We start from the raw sequence: 18,361 nt of genomic DNA on the forward strand, positions 1-18,361 counted from the left end.
TCTCCCTCTCTCAGATATACCCTGCCTCCACACTTAATCCTCAGTGTGCTAAAAGCATTTTCATTTAGTCATGACTCACTCCTCTCAGCAAATTGACTGTAAATTCAATTTAGTCGCTGTTATCTCCGATGGGCGAGAATCAGATTTGCAACTAAACCAACAAACATTCAGGGCTTTAACATTTACTTGAGCAAGCCAGATGGGCAAGAATGAAAATACATGCTGTACTTAACTTGTTATGATTATCTTTCAAAGTGCAAAACCTACAGCATATGAGCTATGTCTATGAGCAGCTGGTCTGTTCGCGTTATATAATAGGCATATTGCATGGCAGAGATCGTAGAAATTAAAAAAAACTCGTTACTTTCCCAAGTCCCTGTCCCTGACAACCTGCAGTGTTGCGATTAAATCTTGAAGGGATGTGGAATTTTTGAGAAAATTGGGCAGCTGTTGCGCTGTGTTTGGATATTTTCCTGCACAGCTAAATGCCCTGGTCACAGCTCAGAATGTGGATTTGTTACGGGCAGGTCTGGAACGAGCTCACATTGCACTGGCTGATCATGCTAACATGCTCATTTTCAGACAATAATTCCTCAAACAGATTCGAGCACCTGTTCAACAACCACTTCCAGTCTGCTCCTGCCGCCTCATTTCCCGTTGGATGCTTGCCGTGAAACCATGACAACAGGCCCAGCTATCAAGATTTCCTCCTCAGTGGCCTGACTTTATTGGCTGTGAATGCAATTGTGTGCGCAAATATGTGCATATGTGTGCCAGTTTCTGCTCGCGTATATGTTGAGGTTGGTAGGAGGATTAAGCCATCCTTCGGCTTATCTCCATCAACATGACTGATTATGCTGTCAGCGATGGTCGTGGCCTAGTTCTGAAAGACAGCCTCGTTCGCTCTGGCTCGGAGCCACCAGACCTTGTAAATACTACTGATGCACTTTTATCTGCCGACGAGTATTACCTCATTGTGTTTAATAAGAGCAATAACGCTGCAGTTTGGTTAATGAAAGAGGTACGGGGGGCTTTTTTCCTGTTGCCGCTGCCTCTGAGAAACCGTATAGCCTGCGGTTCACCTTAGCACTTGCATAATTTGCATATAGATGAGGATCATATCACATTATTGCAAGAAGTGGGGGGGTATATTAATAATGGGGTTGTTGAACAGGATACGGTGCTGTACAAAGACTTGTGTAGATGCTGAAACAGGTGGAACACAGAGCGCTGGCTGGTCTCCGCCTCCCCGGAGCCATGTCGTGCCACGTCTTTCACCTGCTCTCCATCAGACATACTTTATCGTTTCTACATTTTTCGAGGGATTGTAAAGATCCGCTGGCACGGTCCCGAGTGGACTTCCAGCTAGCAGGGTTTTCTGAGTTAGGCTACTCCCCGCAAAGTGAACACAAAAGCACCACAGTGGCACACAATTGCTTGACCTCCTGATCCCCTCCTATCTGGTCCTGCTAGTCCCCACTGCTGTCCATTTATTACAGGTATGTCATGCTGTAAAATTGATTTCACTTGCTCAGTGGGTGTGACACGGCCATCCCAGGCCCCCCTCTCTCTTTTTCTCAGTCTCACTGACAAACGTATAAATACAAGCGTAGTTTCTTGATCAGTATTCTTTAAAAACGTCAATAAAGGAGACAAAAAAATGATGTGTTTTCTGCATCAAAACACATTTGTTTGATTGATATTTTGTTCAGCCAAGCAGTTGGGCTACGTGATATTTTTCAGCTCTTCAGCCTCCAAACTGGCAGCTGCACCAGAAGACAACATGACTTTCTGGTTCTGTCTTTTCAAAAAGGACTAAGAGGCTCTGGAAGTTTTTCTCTTGTAAAGGTTAAATTACCAAATGTTGAGAGCATTTAACACTATAGCCTACAACCAACGTGTTCCAGCTAATGGTACAGTGTTGTACAGAACTTGTTGGCTCGTTCTTTTCATAAAGAACTAAAAGGCCCTGACAGTGTTAACTTGGCAAGTGTTGCTACATGATGAAAACATGTATTTCCTTCAGATTTTTTCAGTTAGAGATGACAGCAGGTTGTTCACCATCATTAGAGGTTGTGCCATTTTAAATAGTTGATATACTGAGGTCCCTGCAAACCCACGGTCCAGCCAACCAGGTATTTTCACTATAGACATATTGACGTGTCACGCTGAGACAGAGCTGTAAATAATGAAATTAATGATGGCCGAGTCCCAGTTAGCTGCGTCTGTGTCTGTGTGCACGTTGGCTCGCTGTCACAGAACAGAGCCGCCGTTAAGGTAATTAAAAAAAAAACACCTCGGTTCTTCTTACTCTGAGACAAGACAAAATATGCGCAGTGAAAGGCCTTTAAGACTGTGTGGGGTGTACAAACTGCTTCACCCACAGCTCCCTCACTCTCCTGTTAGCTTTGTTTTCACCTGGTGAGACAAATTACACACTTAGATTCCTTAGATTGGTGACATGATGTGATTCCCAACTTAAACCTGAGTAGAGGTCTAACCAGCAGTGTTATTGAAAACAACTGTGTGCGTCTGAAGAGCCTTTAATCGATCCAGACATCGCTGATTACCTCTTTTGTGTGCAGAGTGCAGCAGAGATTAACTCTGGAATACCTGGAAATAAATGAGCTTTTGTGGACTTTTGTCTCGAAGTCAACAGGTTTTTTTTGAATGGCTTTTGGTTAGACGGCTGAAATAAGACATGTGGTTAACGCAAGCTTGGCTTGTGTTACAAGGTAAAGTACTTTGGTAAAATACCCCACACCTGAATTGTGAAGCACTTACATGCTTCAGAAAAGGCGGCTGCTAACAGGTCGCTGAATGAGATGACAGAAGTGGTCGGGGACATGAAACACTTCTACTCTGTCTTTACGGGTGGACTTGTATATTGGTATGTTAGACTGTGTGTTTGTTTGTTTATAGCATGACTGTATTACTGACCCGGGAACTAGCGCCACTCCATTTCCAATATCCATTTGACAAGTCCCAGAGACTTTTTGTTGAGGCACCCAGGGCGGTCAGTACGCAAAAATACAACATTACCCCTGCACTCTGTTATGTGACTATGTATGATATTGATATCAGCTTTGCCAAATCACCAAATATGGTTTAATATAAAACATGTTTTACAATTCTAAATATTAATACACAAAGATTGAATTCAATTTTTCAATTAAAGGAGACGTGGAGACATCACAATTAAGTCTTATATAAAGAAATATTCACTACTGAAGCAATGCTTAACACCAACACTATGTAACCTTTGTAGAAAGATAGAAAATTGTTGAGTCTTTCAATCCATCCATCCATCATCTTTATATTCAAGATGCTGGAGTCAATCCACGCTGAAAAAAAGAAAGAAAAGGAAGTCAAATCATTAAATATCAACTGTAATCAAATACCAAATCAGGTATTGGCTGTCAGGACCTAAACCCGAAGTATTAAAGAATGAGTAATGAGTCTTAGCAATCAACTATCAACTACTGTATGCTCCTCAAGAATGACTTTTAAAGTTATATAGCCTTTCTTTAATCAAAAGCTCACATCACATCAGCCCTGCATGTTCTGTCCCATAATGACCCACCTGTCCATGATAACTAAGCACATACCGTTTCTAACATTTCTAACTGGGCTGGTTTTTCTTTTCTGTTCTCTTCCTTTTTCGAGACTGCATCAGTAGGCGGCATGATGACAGGCCCGCTCAGCTGCTGTTGTCAGCCCTGTCCAATGTTAATGCAAGAACCTCGCTCTTTAAACAGAGAAGCAGATGAAAACAAAATCATCATACACTGTTAAGTAATAGTAATATTCTAGTCTTGGCCCCGCCCATCGCGCTGTCGTCACGCTCCGGTCAGCCAGTGAGGCGGAGGGAGTGTGTGTGTGTGTGTGTGTGTGTGTGTGTGTGTGTGTGTGTGTGTGTGTGTGTGGCGGGGGGGGGAAGGATGGAGGGAGGAGGATGAAGAGGAGGAGGAAGGGGGGCAGTGTTTCACGGCGGAGAGCCAGGCAGCAGCGTCGCAGCAGCAGCAGCAGCAGCGCTACAACACGAGCGGCTCCCGGGCTTTGTTTTGTGGATGTGAATGAGCTCCATCACCTGCTTCAGAAATGTGGACGGATATAAGGACGCTGCTACTTTTCCACTCGGTCGTCCTCAGCCTTCATTTCTCGGAGGGTCAGTAGTGTTTGTTTTCTCTTGCTTTCGCGCGTGAGACGGTAGTGGAACGAAATATATGGTGTGTGTGTGTGTGTGTGTGTGTGTGTGTGGAGGTGAGAGCTGCTGGTGCTGGAAACAAAAAGAAAAAGAAAAAAAGAGACAAAAGAAGACTTTCCTCGTACTGAATGTAAACGTGTGTTAGCTAGGTGGATAAACCGCCGTGTGGTGGCTGAGTGTGGGGAGCAGCCAGCCTCTCTCCCTCCGTGTCTGTCATGTGTCTCATCCATACTGCATCAGAGGTAGTATAGTAACGTCAGCCCACACTGAATCTTTGTCTTCACGTTGTGGGGAATAATGTCCCGGGGCCTCCCTCTCCTCCTCCTCCTCCTCCTGCTTCTCATCCTCCCTCTCCTCCTCCTCCTCCTCCTCCTCTGCTGCTGCTGCTCCCACAACACTTTTCTGATCATCTCGACCCATAACTGAAAAAGAAAAAGAAAAAAAAACCCAGACCATGACGCTCACAGCGCCTCAGCCAATTGACCCGAATGAACGCTGAATATCAATGAGGCATTCATTTGCAAATGACAGTTGAACTACAAGCGGGTTTACTGCTCCTCAGCTGTGTGTACTGGTCCATCTGGACGCTCCTCTCTCTCATCCACCCCCCATGTTCTTGTTTTTGTTTATGTCTCTCCAGCAACGGATGAGTGTGAGGATGGACAGTTTCAGTGCAACAACAAAAGGTGTATACCGACCATCTGGAGGTGCGACGACGATGACGACTGCTCGGACAACAGTGATGAGGAGAACTGTCGTAAGTGTTCACATCAGTGGTGGGGGAAGTCTGAGGCAAGCACTATCTGTGAACTGTGAAAAAGACGCGATGGTTGAAGTGTTATGCAAGTATCACGATGAAAGAGGAGACGAGCTGTTTGGACGAGCATCAGCATGGCTCGAAATGATGAAAAAAAAACCAAAAAACCTATTAATGGGTCACTACAACTCCTCCCTTCTCATTCTTCCCACCCGCTCAGCAACAATGTGGGAAAATGTGCACTAAACCATGAAATCAACCTTTTGTAGTCTTGCTATCTTAGATACTTTTTTGTATCCATTGAAAATGATCCAAAAGTCAAAGGATAAGTTCATCCAAAATTGAAAATCAGTCATTAGCTGTTCACACACGCCGATGGAAAAGTCAGGTGAGGTTTCATCGTCCACAAAACATTTCTGAGGCTTCCAAACAGCATTCTGCTGAACATCTTAAGCAGATGGGGAATTGTTTTAAAACCCCCCCCAAAAAAACGAACAATATGAAGACGTGAAATGGCTCCGGCCACCTTGTTCGGCATAAGCCAGAAGCCCAGAAATCCCCGAATTGATTTGACACAACGTTTTTGACCCTTTAGTTTAAAGCAGAGATCTGTAGCTGTTGCTGCCAAGCTGAAAGCACTCATGCCCACGGAGTGGATGCACAAGCTCGACCCCAAGTCAGCGTTGTGAATAACATATTTTAAATCAGTTTGGCTCACAGCGGTCGAGCTGTACAGTGTGGTCACGGTTCGTTATCCGGTTGTTTCTTAGGTCTTTAAACATGTCCCTGTCAGTTGTTTAGGAGAATTCTTCAATGCTGTTTTGCTGTGAAGCTACACAACTTCACCTGACTTTCCACTGGCATGTGTGTGAGTAGACATGTGGTGTAGACAATTTCATTTTTGGCAGAACTAATTAGATTTATATTATTGATATTATCAAGAGACAGTACCTGCGTCCGCTCCATCAGCTGTCTGTTAGAGCTTGACTTAATGGCCTGTTCCTGACTGGAATGTGTAGAGAAGCTCCTCTGTCTTAATGAGCTGCAGTGGAAAAATGCACCCATATCTCCCTTAGGTCTCTGTCCTCTCATAACTTCTTATTATTTTTATGGCGGATTTGCTATTCTATTAGCGTTTTAGTGGCTTCATTTTTGGGGAGAGATAAAAGCTTCCAGAGTTTATGAAGAGGCACAAATAAAATCATGTTCTGACTGGGTATTAGGCATATATATGTGTGTGTGTGTGTGTGTGTGTGTGTGTGTGTGTGTGTGTGTGTGTGTGTGTGTGTTTTTGTGTGTGTGTGTGTGTTTGCCCCAGGGCCAGAGTGTGTGCAGGTGATTTCATCCCTGCTACACCTAAATATAGCAAGCTCAACAAGCATGTTTTTTCTTTTTCTTAAAAAAAAAGAAAGAAACAAGGGTTGATTTGGTGGAACCGTTCTCCAATCATCTTCAAATAAAAAGCTGTCCAGCTGAGCGACAGATTGCGTGGTGCATCGGTCTGGTGCACAGAGCTCTGACAGGTATCTCGGATGTGTTGTTCTGTGCGGAAATAATAGAATTCCAGTTTTCTTCCTGACTGCGAGCCAGTGGCCTATATTCTGGAAGAATGCTTGCGCCGAAACCAAGTGAAGCTGTGCCAAAGCCGAATCCAAGCCCCGCATGTTTGCCGTGCAGCTATGTTCTTTTGTGTCTGGGTTAATTGTGGCTCGGGAGGAATTCTTGCACCTCCCCGCACAAGCATGCGTACATACATGCTCTCTGTTTCTCCTCGTACCTCTCTCCGCCTGTGTTTTCTCTCTACCACAAACTCCCACACACGCAGACCTGTTGTATACAGCATCCCCACGGCTGCCCTCTGCGCTAGTGTGGAGGTGTTGCCGTTGTAAACCCCGTCTCTCTGAGGCCAGCAGGAAGAGTCCTCGGGCGTGCCAAACAAAGGCGGTCATTGGAAGCATCTTTGCTGCTGAAACATTCATGTACCACCGCTTCACACACACGCACACACACACAAACCTGTGATGTTTGGAAGAAATCATTACCGTGTCAGGCTTTATTTCAACAGTAATTATTTCATGAATGAAAGGGGAAATTGTCAGTGAGGGCTTTATTACCTCAGGCTGAGCTTCTGACACGTTTAGGCTCTGAGTGGAAACGCTCCTGCTGAACGCCCGCTGCTGTCAAGCCACCCGTTGATGATTATGACGGTCCAGCGTTACTTGCCATTATATTAGAGAGTGGCCTTTACTGCGTGTCCTTTTCCTTTCCTGCATGAGCCTGGCTGTCTCTGCGTGGGCAGGCGGATGAGGCTGCTTTGGCCTTGGCGGCAGAGTAAGACTCTCGCTCGGGATATTAGTTCAAGTTTTATCCTGTTTGATTTGGAGGAGAGGCTCTCTTGCTGCAACTCAGGCAATATTTAATTAATGTGTTACTATTAAAATCATTCTCCTGGGTCGCCTCTGTAAACTCCTTTTTTCTGTTTCTCCATCTGAGGAGGATAAAAGATGCAGGGACGGGCAGCGTAGTGCAGTGAAGTGTAAACCTGTACAACATACGCTGCACAGGGGGGAGAGTGTGGTGAGGATTTAGGCTTGTACACACAGCAAATCCCGTGCAGGAATTACACACTTAGTTCCTTGTTGACTACGAAGTGGCTGCATTTTCGAATTAAGTTTCTGAGAGGCTGAACCGATGGTTTCACTTTTTATTCACAATGCATTATTTTGCAGCACAATGCCAAGCCCTGGAATCCAGTGACTGAATGTGTGCAGCAGACCATGCTTATGAAATATGCTGACAGGAAGGAAACCATTTGCCGCAGCTGCTTATTTGTCACGCCGGTGTCACCTTATTTCCAACCTGACTGGGCGCTTGTTGCTGAACCTCTCCGGGCAGGTGCAAAACACTGGTGTTGCTCGTGCCAGTAACACACCGTTTGTGCACCGCGATCCTCCTCCATCCCTCACCCTGTTCCCGATAACCCCATCCCCCACCAGTCCACCCCGAGACTGCACTCCCATCACCATCACCATCACCATCCCCCATCACCCAGACTCTATTCCCCACTGACCAGTCACTCGCTGCATGCGCCCATACATTCATACATTCATACATGCATAATTGCACTCATGAGTATGCATGGACACAAGTGTGGACCAGACGCATGTAAGCATAAATACATGCGTAACGGGCGTGAATGCATAACAATGAACTTTTTCTGACGAACGATTGAAAAGTTGAGAGGGAAAAGTAGCTCTCGGTTTTGTTTACCGGTTGCATAACATTCGCGGGGAGGAGGATGAGCCGCAGAGCCACCCTGCCCGCCGCCTCGTCTGGAGTCGACGGCAGCTGAGGCGACAAAAGAATTCCGCCTTGAATTCTCGGAGTCAGATTTGTGCCAACTCTGACATGGAGCCGCCTTTTAATCCTCGTCCTGATTATAGCGGCATATCACCCAGCTCGCATCTATCGGTGTTACCTTCAAAGTTCAGCCTGTCCGCTTGACTCTCCTCTTCATCCCTGGATATGATAAGAATCTGTTTCATCCGTGTTCATGAATTTAACATCCATACCTGCGGGGAGGCAGTTCGCTTCGCCACATCGAGCTCAAAGTGTTCTTTTGTTTTCCTCGGTGATGCTGAGTCAGCGGAGCCTCCTCGCTTTGTGTTCTTTTACCTAATAAATCCGCACAACTCCTTCAGAGGCGGAATTCGCTTTTGAAACTGCTGGCGCTCCTCCACACCTCCTGTAGTCATTGTTAATTTCTTTAGTGCAAAGCCTTTCGGTGGATGCAGCCTCCTCTGCTGCAGTGTTAGAACCAAAACCCTGCCAACTCACAATACCTTAGAAATGCAAATAGTCTCCCTGCTCCCTCGGTTAATGCTTATTTAATGCTTCATTCAACAGTGTTCAGACCTCTGCTGCTTTTTGCTCAACTTACATCTGACACTAGTTGAAGAAAGAGCAAAACCAGTGTGCAGGTATCTTTTATTTATGTCTTACATGGTCTGTAAATTTGAGTTTTCTCTTCTTTCTTGCGCTGTGTGTATATCTGTGTGTGTGTGTGTGTGTATAATATATATATATATATATATATTATATATATATATATATATATATATATATATATATATATATATATATATGGACTTGGACTTTAACATCATGCTTTTCTGGTATTCTAACCCCTCTAAGCTTTTAACGACACGTGCAACATCCATACGTCCAAACGCACATTCACACACTGATGGCAGAGGCAGCCGGGCAAGGCGATGACCTTCTCATCAGGAGCCATACAGTGATTTCTAACCAAAGCGCCTCATGATATTTCTATGCTCAAACCAGCGGAACAGCCATCAAGAGCAGTGGGGCTCAGTAACTTGCCCAAACACAAGGTATCAAACCTCTGACCTTCCGATTCATGGATGACCTGCTCGATCTCCTAATCCGCAGCCGCACCTCGGTGCCTTTCAGTGGGCATGATCGTGTCATGTTTACTGAAACGCGCAACAGCCTTTCTGAGTGCTCTCTCATCTCATGACAATGGTCACCATCGCTCACCATTTCTGCTTTAAAATGCTTCAGGTGCAATGACAGAAAATAGAGAATCAAGTCTTTCAGTGGTACCTGAAAGCAAGTGGGCCCCACACTATGGGATTTGGTTTCTTGCTTATCTCTTCCTTTGCTGTCAGAAATCTCTTCTAGTCTTATATAAAGCCCGCCTGTGTGACCTGCATTTTTCTGTTCAAACCTATTGGGACCTGGTTTAGTATTTACATTCTAGCTACTATGTCTGTATCAGCCTTCTCTTCTCTTCTCTTCTCTTCTCTTCTCTTCTCTTCTCTTCTCTTCTCTTCTCTTCTCTTCTCTTCTCTTCTCTTCAAAAACTAAATCTTGAGCTGACAGTGAATATTGCGGCAGCATCAAGACTCTGTTTCCTTTGGCACTCACGGGTGAGTGGAGCACAAACACTTCCAGTCAACTCTACTTTTTGAGCACCGGCTGTATGGCTCTGCTTTCATTGCTCTGGCAAGTTGTTCTTCTCCGTCCTGTGTGGACACGACCCGGCCAGGCAGTATTTTCTAAAATGTGAGGTAGTTTAATGTAAGTTTGGCTGCCTGCTGAGATCTGTAAGTGCAGAAGAATAATGCAGTAACATGCCATGTTGTGCCCTCTCAGGAAAAGGGAGAGACTCATCTTCTTGTTGTGTTTTTGATTTATCAGTGTTGAAAACACGTCTTGGTTTGTGAGCTTGCATTTCCCCCCACAGTCTTTGCCTCTGCTTGTCTTTGTTGTGTGAAGAGATGTGTTTGACAGCAGACAAGTGAGCGGTTGTTGATGATGTGGAAAAACAAAGAGAGTGGGATAAGAAAAGGGAAGTGGATTTGTAGTGATAGAAAGTGCGGAAAGAAATAATTCTGACCTGCAGGGCGAGTTGCCGAGGTTGTTTGTGTTCCTATCAAATTCTCTCCGTAATCTCCACTTCTGTTGACAACTGTACAGAGTGTTGAAGGGATTATGTCTTTATCTCTCCACGCAATGGGGCTTGTTTTCCACTGGGTCCGTGGTCAATTTATGTCTTGTTAACCCTCCCCATTGCAGTTCACATAATCACGATAGCCTTAATTAATGCACCAATTTTTAATAGCCTGGATAAAGCAAACTTTCTATGGAAAAATTTGTTGAATTTATGTATTATCTACACCTTTCGATCTTTTTCATTCATGAGCAAGAAGCTGTCAGAGTTTGAGTTCATTATGAGAAAAAAATTAAATTCGCCTTTCTTTTTATATAAATGAATGTAAAGTATAATGTTACTGCAGCACACAAGAGACAATAACACCATTATTAGACATATCTGTGGAAATAACCTCAAAGCTTCAGTGGTCCTCTATTGATTTGTTTTGGAAGAGAGTTTTCTGTGCACAGATTTGTGAGATTGAACTCTGAACTGAATTTCTATCTTAGTTGTTTATTGTTGAATTGCTGAAGGGTCTTTCTTTTCTTTCTTTTTCTTTTTTTGTCGAACATTTGAATCAATTTTTTGGGTGACCATTATTTGAACTTTCCCAGCCCTAACCTGCCGAAGAGACAAAGGGATAAAATCAAGCTGTTGTGAAATACCCCTGTCTTTTAATGAATTCGAACATGTAAATGACATTGGTCAGGGCATCAAGACAACAGAATGATGATCATTACAAATCCAGCCCGTGGAATAATAATAGAATACTGGAATAGCCTCCAGTCTTGGAAAAAACAGACAAACAAACAAACAATCAATCTCCTCACTTGCTGGTTGTCACACCTAAACCATGACCTAACTGCCAGTCGTTCCTCATAGGACAGTGACTAGCCCAGACCCCTCAGATTTGACCACAAACTCATAGATTAAATCTTAGCTAGATTGATTCACATCACATGATCACATGATCTTGTGCATTCAGCTTCCTCACGAGTTGACACATAATGTTAGTTTGTGTACATGGAGTTACATGTTCTGCTTAAATGTTTGTATCTTTCTCATACAGTGGAAGCCATCAGGCTACGCTAACTAGATTCATCAAGTATTATATGCAGTCAGACAGATATTCATGTCCAGTAGTTAATAAATTATTAATGAGATTTTAAATCAGCTTTCAATCTGACCACTAGACAGTGACTAAACATTTTCTCCCATGATGCATTTAGTGCTTATTGCATCTGTTGGCATCAGATGCTGGGGAAACTCTCAGAGGCCATTTCTGTGATACAGTCTAAGTCTAGTCCCTATCCACATGTGTGTTTGTGTGTGCAGCTGTGTTCGTGTCTGTTGGATTGGTCGCTGGCCCTACTGGCCTACTGCCCTGCGTCTGCATGTCTGAAAGCCGGCTCGCCAAAGTGATCATTAAGAAGTCTGCAATTGAGCTATTATCTCAGATTACTGCGTGTCGCTAAGCAAAGATGCTGAGAGAGAGAGAGAGAGGATGAGCCAGAGAGACGGGAGAGGGGAGGGGGGAGGGATTAATGTGGGGGTATAAAACATCACTCAGCCACAGCCTCTTGCCCTCATTGGTCATTTATTTATTCACCACTCTCATCATTTTTAACATTAGACTCCTAAGAAGTTATTTGTTTCAAAGTGAAGAAAAGTAGAAATTTCTCTAGGGGACTCCGAGCAGTGTGTCTTGCTTCATGAAAAATGCTGTTTTAGTGTGTTTGAATCATAGAAATACTGCTGTGGTATAAAACAACAGCATAAACTATAGTCTGTGCAGCACAGGGATTTAAACTGAATAATCTGTGTGAATTTAACTCTGGATTCCTGCCTTAAACTTTAACTGATTTTGATTCAACTTCTTTGTACCTTCACTTGAGTCATTGTGTTTTAAAGTTGCCCTGAAACCAACAGATGTCAAGAATTTGTGTTTGGTGTGTCAATACTAAATGGGTGACTCATATTTTCCCTTTTTATAGTCCTTGTTTGCAGATTTAGAGCTTCCATGATGGTCAGTTACAGTTGCAAAGTAAGTTGCTTCAACAGCACTACAGTGTGCTTACACGTGCACATGCAACTTTCTGCTTAAAAGTGTCACAATTAGACTTTCCTGTGTTTTATTGTGTATCTAACTAATCCCAAAGGTTTCTAACAATGTTCGAACCCCGAGAAATCCAGGATTTTATGCAATTTGGGCACCTGTTGCTACAACTTCCTGTTAAACACCAGATGATGCATCATATGCACTGGTGGACTCAAGCAAGGGAGTAGCCAATTTACCTCTTTGGTGCCCCCAAATAAAAAAAACACTGCAAAAGTGCCCTCATGGATGCCCCTATGGTAGATAAAACAGGAAGTGCCCTCTACTGTGCCCATCCTGTCAAATAGTTTCCTATGTGTTTTATAACATAGGTGCAGTTGTTATAATCTCATAATACATTCTTTTTGTCTTAACCAAAGTTTGTAACTATTTCACCATGAATATATCAAAAATTTCTGTGTGCTGGTGCTCCAGCTGCCTGTCCCTCAAACATCCCAAGTCCACCACCAGTACATTAACATGTCAGTTCAATTCAGCCTGAGACAAGTCAGATTTTCTTTTATCTGCGATGATGGTTGTTTGAAAATGAAGACAACAAAAACTTCTGTGATCCTACACTGCTCATGTCTGTTGTTTTGTTTTGATTGAGAAACACCTTGTGGAGGAATTGCATACTGTGCATTTAAAACACAACAGTAAATGTGAAATAAAAGAGAGAATATGCAGAGAGTCTCTGTACGCACCTGGCAAAATGTTACTTTGATGAGTTATGAACTGAGCTGAAAATCCAGCCATGAAAACGTTACATTTGACGCGGCTACTCGTGGCTAAAAATTTGTCACCGCGATTCAGCAGTGGCAGTGAAATGAACCCAGGTTGGCTTGAAAATCGATAAGACACATGCTGGATGTTTGAGAGAGGCTGCCTGCTCTGTGAACCCAGGCCTCGGGGCCAGAGGCACCCAGGCAGACAGCGCCTTTCATCCAGAATCACTGTCAGGAAAAAAAAACAAAACACAGACCCACAAGGGAGGATGCTGGCACACATCGCAAGAACTGTGGCCCATTGCAACTTGTGACTCATTTCCGTGAAAAATGCCACTTCATGTGACTCAACAGGCGCGCCAGTGAATCTTTTCTGACAGCTTGGGGGATGCTGGGATTGGCCGAATGCAGCTGCGAGTCTCACTTTATTTTGATTTATCCGTTTGTGGATGAGTACACACACTCATCATCACAGACCTACACAGGACATTATGCCACTCTGAAGTCCAGCCAGGGTAACAGAGAGCGTCAGCAGCGAGTGTGGTAGTGAATTGAAATGATGAGCAAATGGCTGTGACACAGCAACCAAAGCCCCCAGTCTCTTTCCCTTTTTTATTGATGATTCAGTGTAGCTGGTTGAATTATGAGTGTCACCTCGATTCACAGAAGCAGCAACAAAGGACTCCTCTTGCTCCTCTTCTATGCAGTGACTCATTACATTGCCACCATCACAATGTTCAAGCTTTGCATGAAAGCTGTCACTGCCTTGAAATCATTCGGCCTGTCTGCATGTCTCTACCATCATTGCACCTGTAAAACCCTTTGTGCCCTTTTATTGTCTTTGGCAAGTGGTTAATCATTTACTCTGTAAAAATGCATGCATTGTCCAATCAACACTCTCACACCCTGAAAATATTTTAATCCTAGTAGCCATATTTCCATCAAATCTACTGCAAATATTAACCATCTTTCCAGAAAATTGACAAAAGAAATTTCAAATGAATGCACCACCAACTGTTTAGTAACAGTTGGTGGTGCTAATTCTCCAGCTGGGTGCCATTCATCTGCTGCAGATGACGACACAATGAGATGACGTGAGTAACAGTGCAGGTCAAAACTCACAAAATGAAGCTTCGTGTTGGTTAATGCAGGACACGGAAGCTGTACGCCGAGCTGTAATCAGATGACAGCCTGTCGACTGGACTACCAATTGGTCGCACACCTGCTTGTAAGCTTGTTCCGCCACCTAGCCTCCACCTTTTTAGTTAGAGTCCTATCAGGGCTCAAGGTCAAAAAACAGCATTCACTGTGTTGCTTAGGGCTCACTCCTATATACGTTGGAGAGTTTTTCTGCATTGTGTAAGCCCTGTTTTGGCTTAGCATGCTGCTTGGTCAGTTCAGGGAGTTCCTTAAGAGCTGAGCCATTAGTGCCAAGTATAACTGTATCTCCATTTGCTGCAGTAAATGGTCAAACCTATGACGAGAGTGTTCCTGATAGACCCAGTGGAAAATGTGGAGAACAATGCAGAGAACATGATGGAAATACAATTAATTAGAGAGACCCTTACAGTCTCATCATGGCTCCACACAGATCTGGTGCTTTCATGCAACTTGTAGTCTCTTCTATGGAGTTAGAGCTTAAGTAAAAAAAAACAAAACATGACGTCACATTGTTTATGATTCATTCATGAAGTCTGTTTCAGTGACACTCACTTCCCCCGGCTGAGCATAAGAAAAACGCCAATGTTTATTTTAAAATATTTCTTAATCGCACAGATTGACATTAAGCATAAAGATGGTGGGAGAGAAATGTACCTAGTGACACAAAACAGGGAAAAGCAGCAAATCATCGCTTTCAGGAAGCTGGAGACCTCAAATATTTGACATTTTTCTTGTAAAACTGCTATCACTTTTGCTGTTATTGACAACACATTTTCTTGAGAAATCTCTCAGCTAATTAATTTATATTGACTACCTGCTTTGGCACCATTACGCTTAGAACATTCTCATATCAAGTTAACAGTTTATCAATACCTAATGACATATAACATTTAGTGCTAAATTCAGGGAAATGAGGAATTTGCTCTTAACATTATTAACAGTAAATATCATGAACATACTGTATCAGTAAAGGATAATACTGAGCATGGAGGATAGAGTTGTTCTTTGTTTGACACAACCTCTGTGTAATTTCATGGAAAACCCAATCACATAATGATGATAATCCTGGGTCCTTCCGGTGCTTCCACTTCCTCTATGACTGTGTAGACTTACTGCAAATTTAAATTTAAATACTCATTACATTAAGTCACTTTTTATTTGCTTCGTAGCATCTCTTCCCCGTCGAGGTGTGATTTGCGATGCAGTTTCTACACAAATGCAGACTTTATGAGCTAAACCTAGGGTTTAATGGAGATTTAATAGTATCAAACATTGCATTACCTGAACAGTGATAGCAAATAGAAATCGGAAGTGGGCTAATTTACTCAGCTGTAGGTCTTTAAGTGTGAGAAGCCTGCAAGGTACGATCAAATCATATCCGTGCAAAAGCAGCCTTCCAATTAGTAGAAAGGGCGCTTTTACATAAGCTGAAAAAACATGTCAAAGGTCTAGGCTACAGACACTCTGCTCAGTGCACAACCGTCTGTTGAAAACTGTACCGCAGTGATTGCTGGAATATCACACAACAGGTGAACATGACCTACTGTCTGTGTTCAGAGCCTTTCAGTAGATCAGTAGCAGTGTTTTCCAGCAAGACACTCTTCTAAATTTTGTATTTTAAACCAGCAGACACCATTCGATGTCTAAGTTTTCTTTTAAAATCTTCAGTCAATCATTTATATTAATGCAGGCATGAAATGGGTTGTGTAGGATCCTCAGGGAATGGAAATGTTCTGATCAGTCTTTTGTAAAGCTTTGAGAAACCAGCCAGAGTTTTGATGATTTCGATATAAATATGAATATGCAAAAAAACCCCAATTTGCCGAATGCTCCTAAATGCTGAGGCCGGAACGTGGTTTTGAATTTGGAATGAAATTACTTTTCCCATCATTTTTAACTTCAATCACAGTGTAATATGAAGCTTTTAATAGATTTTCTGCAGTCCCTTTAAGGAAAAGGCAGATCTCATATCAGGAAAGGTCAGGCCTGTTTTAATTTAGAAAGCTTATATTTAAATCATAGGCTATATAAGAAATTAATGCTTATTCAAGATTCATCCTGACTGCATGTGTTAACACCACGGCTGTTGCTCAGTACTTTTGAAGAAGTTTTCTCGAAATTGCCGGTTACCCCTGACCTCATGTGCTTTCGGGGGGGAAATATTGTGATCAAGGCTAAGCAGCTAAGCTCCGCCTAGAGACAGATATGTTTTAAATGCATAGCCATCGGCCGCTCGCATGCACACACAAACATGTATGCACTAAAATAAACAGAACAGCTCGATACACAACACAACTGTTTCATTGGTTTGTGCCTACCTATCGTGCTCAGAAAATGATGTAATCCCTTGTGACACGGATCAGCAGAGAAAGGGGAGGAAGAGCGATGGAGAGCTTTGAGAAAAAATACAAGGAGAGGAGGCGGAGGCGGCGTGGCGACGAGCCAAGGGGGTAGTTGCTGTCGAGTTGGGTGGGGGTTGTGGGGCGGGAGCCGGAATGAAGAGTGCTGCAGTGTCATTGATTTTAGAGTGGTTGTTTTGCAGTGTTATTGTTGTGATGCGGCTCAGATAAAGAGTAGTGAATTAGACAGGCAGCTCATTAGAAGTCACCCGCAGTCTCTCCTTCTCAGAGGTCAAAGTTCACGATGTGTTTTCTGTCCTACGCCGCCCAATCTGGAAGATATCATGTTACACTGAAAAGAAAGGGAGTAACACCGGCTAGGAGGCCACGAGTAAACAGAGCATATACCTTTACTCGAGCCAGACTACAAAATTGAAACCAATGGCACCCGTTTGGTTTGAATGAAGACAAACAGAGCATCTTTACGGGAGGCTCCAACTCATTGCAGAACATCTGTTCGCCCTATCAGACAGCCAGACTGCTGGGAACACCTGGCATACATGCAGCTTTCCTGCTCTACTTACAGTGTTGTTTGAAGTGCATTTTCTGTCTTTTTACTATCAGTCAAGATGGTGGCAAGTCACGCTTCCTTTATTTGTTATCGATAATGTATTTAGAAAAAAAGCCGAGAATACAGTGATAGAGTACATAAACAAAACAGACAGGCTGCTGTTTAGTGTAGGATTATTGCACTAGATTATGTACAGGGGATGCTTTTGTAGTTGCCACCTCTAAAATCACTAATTACCTGCACCAGGGAGGTTGTGTTTTCATCCGTGTTTGTTTTTTTGTTGGTTGGTTGGTTGGTTGGTTTGTCAGAAGGATTACACACAATCTACTGAACAGATTTCCATGAAACTTGCATTGAGAATTAGTCTCAGCTCAGAATAGAACTAGTGGTGTGAATCCGGTTAAAGGGATGGATCCAGGAATTCTCACTTTGTTTAAATGGAGACATATGCTCATTTTACAGGTTCATTATTTTATTTTCGGATACATTCTATAATGCTCAGAAACACATAAATTTTTTGATACTGTTGTGTGCTGCAGCACTGTATTCCCCTCTGTCTCGCTCTGTTTTAGCTCATATCTCTTTCAGGCCCCACCTCCTGAATATCCAGAATGCTCTGATTGGTCTGCTCACAAAGGCCTGAGCCTGGAATTTAAAGCAGGACTGCTGACGAGGCATTTATGGAGCAATATTTTCTGTGCAGCCTTTTTGACTTTCATGAACTTTTACATGCAAAGGAACATGTATAAAACACTCAAAGGAAGGAAAACGAATGAACCAATTATAGGTCTCCTTTAACATTTTTCACCATTTTCGTTCATTTCTTATTGAAGAATGAATGATGAAAAAAATCAGTATTTAGGTGGTAGGTGAGTACAGTTTTATGCAGATCTCTATGAAGAGATTGTGATCCCCTCTGCTTAAATCACGCTTTAGCAGTTATGGGTGGTTCACAAGTGAAACTGGGCTATTGAGTTTGATATTGGATTAGACCTGATTGAATTATAGTGGACTGTCGGGCTTTGGTGGAATTATTTGCTCTACTGAG

The 18,361-nt window shown here is 43.1% G+C and overlaps 1 protein-coding gene across 4 annotated transcripts in view; it reads left to right on the plus strand.

Annotated features, from left to right (window-relative positions):
* Window positions 1–3,984: 3,984 nt before the first annotated feature.
* Window positions 3,985–18,361, plus strand: part of LOC119011621 (low-density lipoprotein receptor-related protein 8-like) — an 87,276-nt gene continuing 72,899 nt past the window's right edge. For 3 of the 4 annotated variants that reach the window (XM_037084909.1, XM_037084911.1, XM_037084910.1), the window contains exons 1-2: window positions 4,102–4,168; window positions 4,848–4,964. In XM_037084909.1, the coding sequence (XP_036940804.1) occupies window positions 4,102–4,168; window positions 4,848–4,964 (184 nt within the window). Of the gene's footprint in view, window positions 4,169–4,847; window positions 4,965–18,361 lie in introns of all 4 variants that reach the window. The other variant, XM_037084912.1, reaches the window with a different exon arrangement.

Source organism: Acanthopagrus latus, chromosome 21, assembly GCF_904848185.1.
Source record: "Acanthopagrus latus isolate v.2019 chromosome 21, fAcaLat1.1, whole genome shotgun sequence".
Taxonomy (NCBI): Eukaryota; Metazoa; Chordata; class Actinopteri; order Spariformes; family Sparidae; genus Acanthopagrus; species Acanthopagrus latus.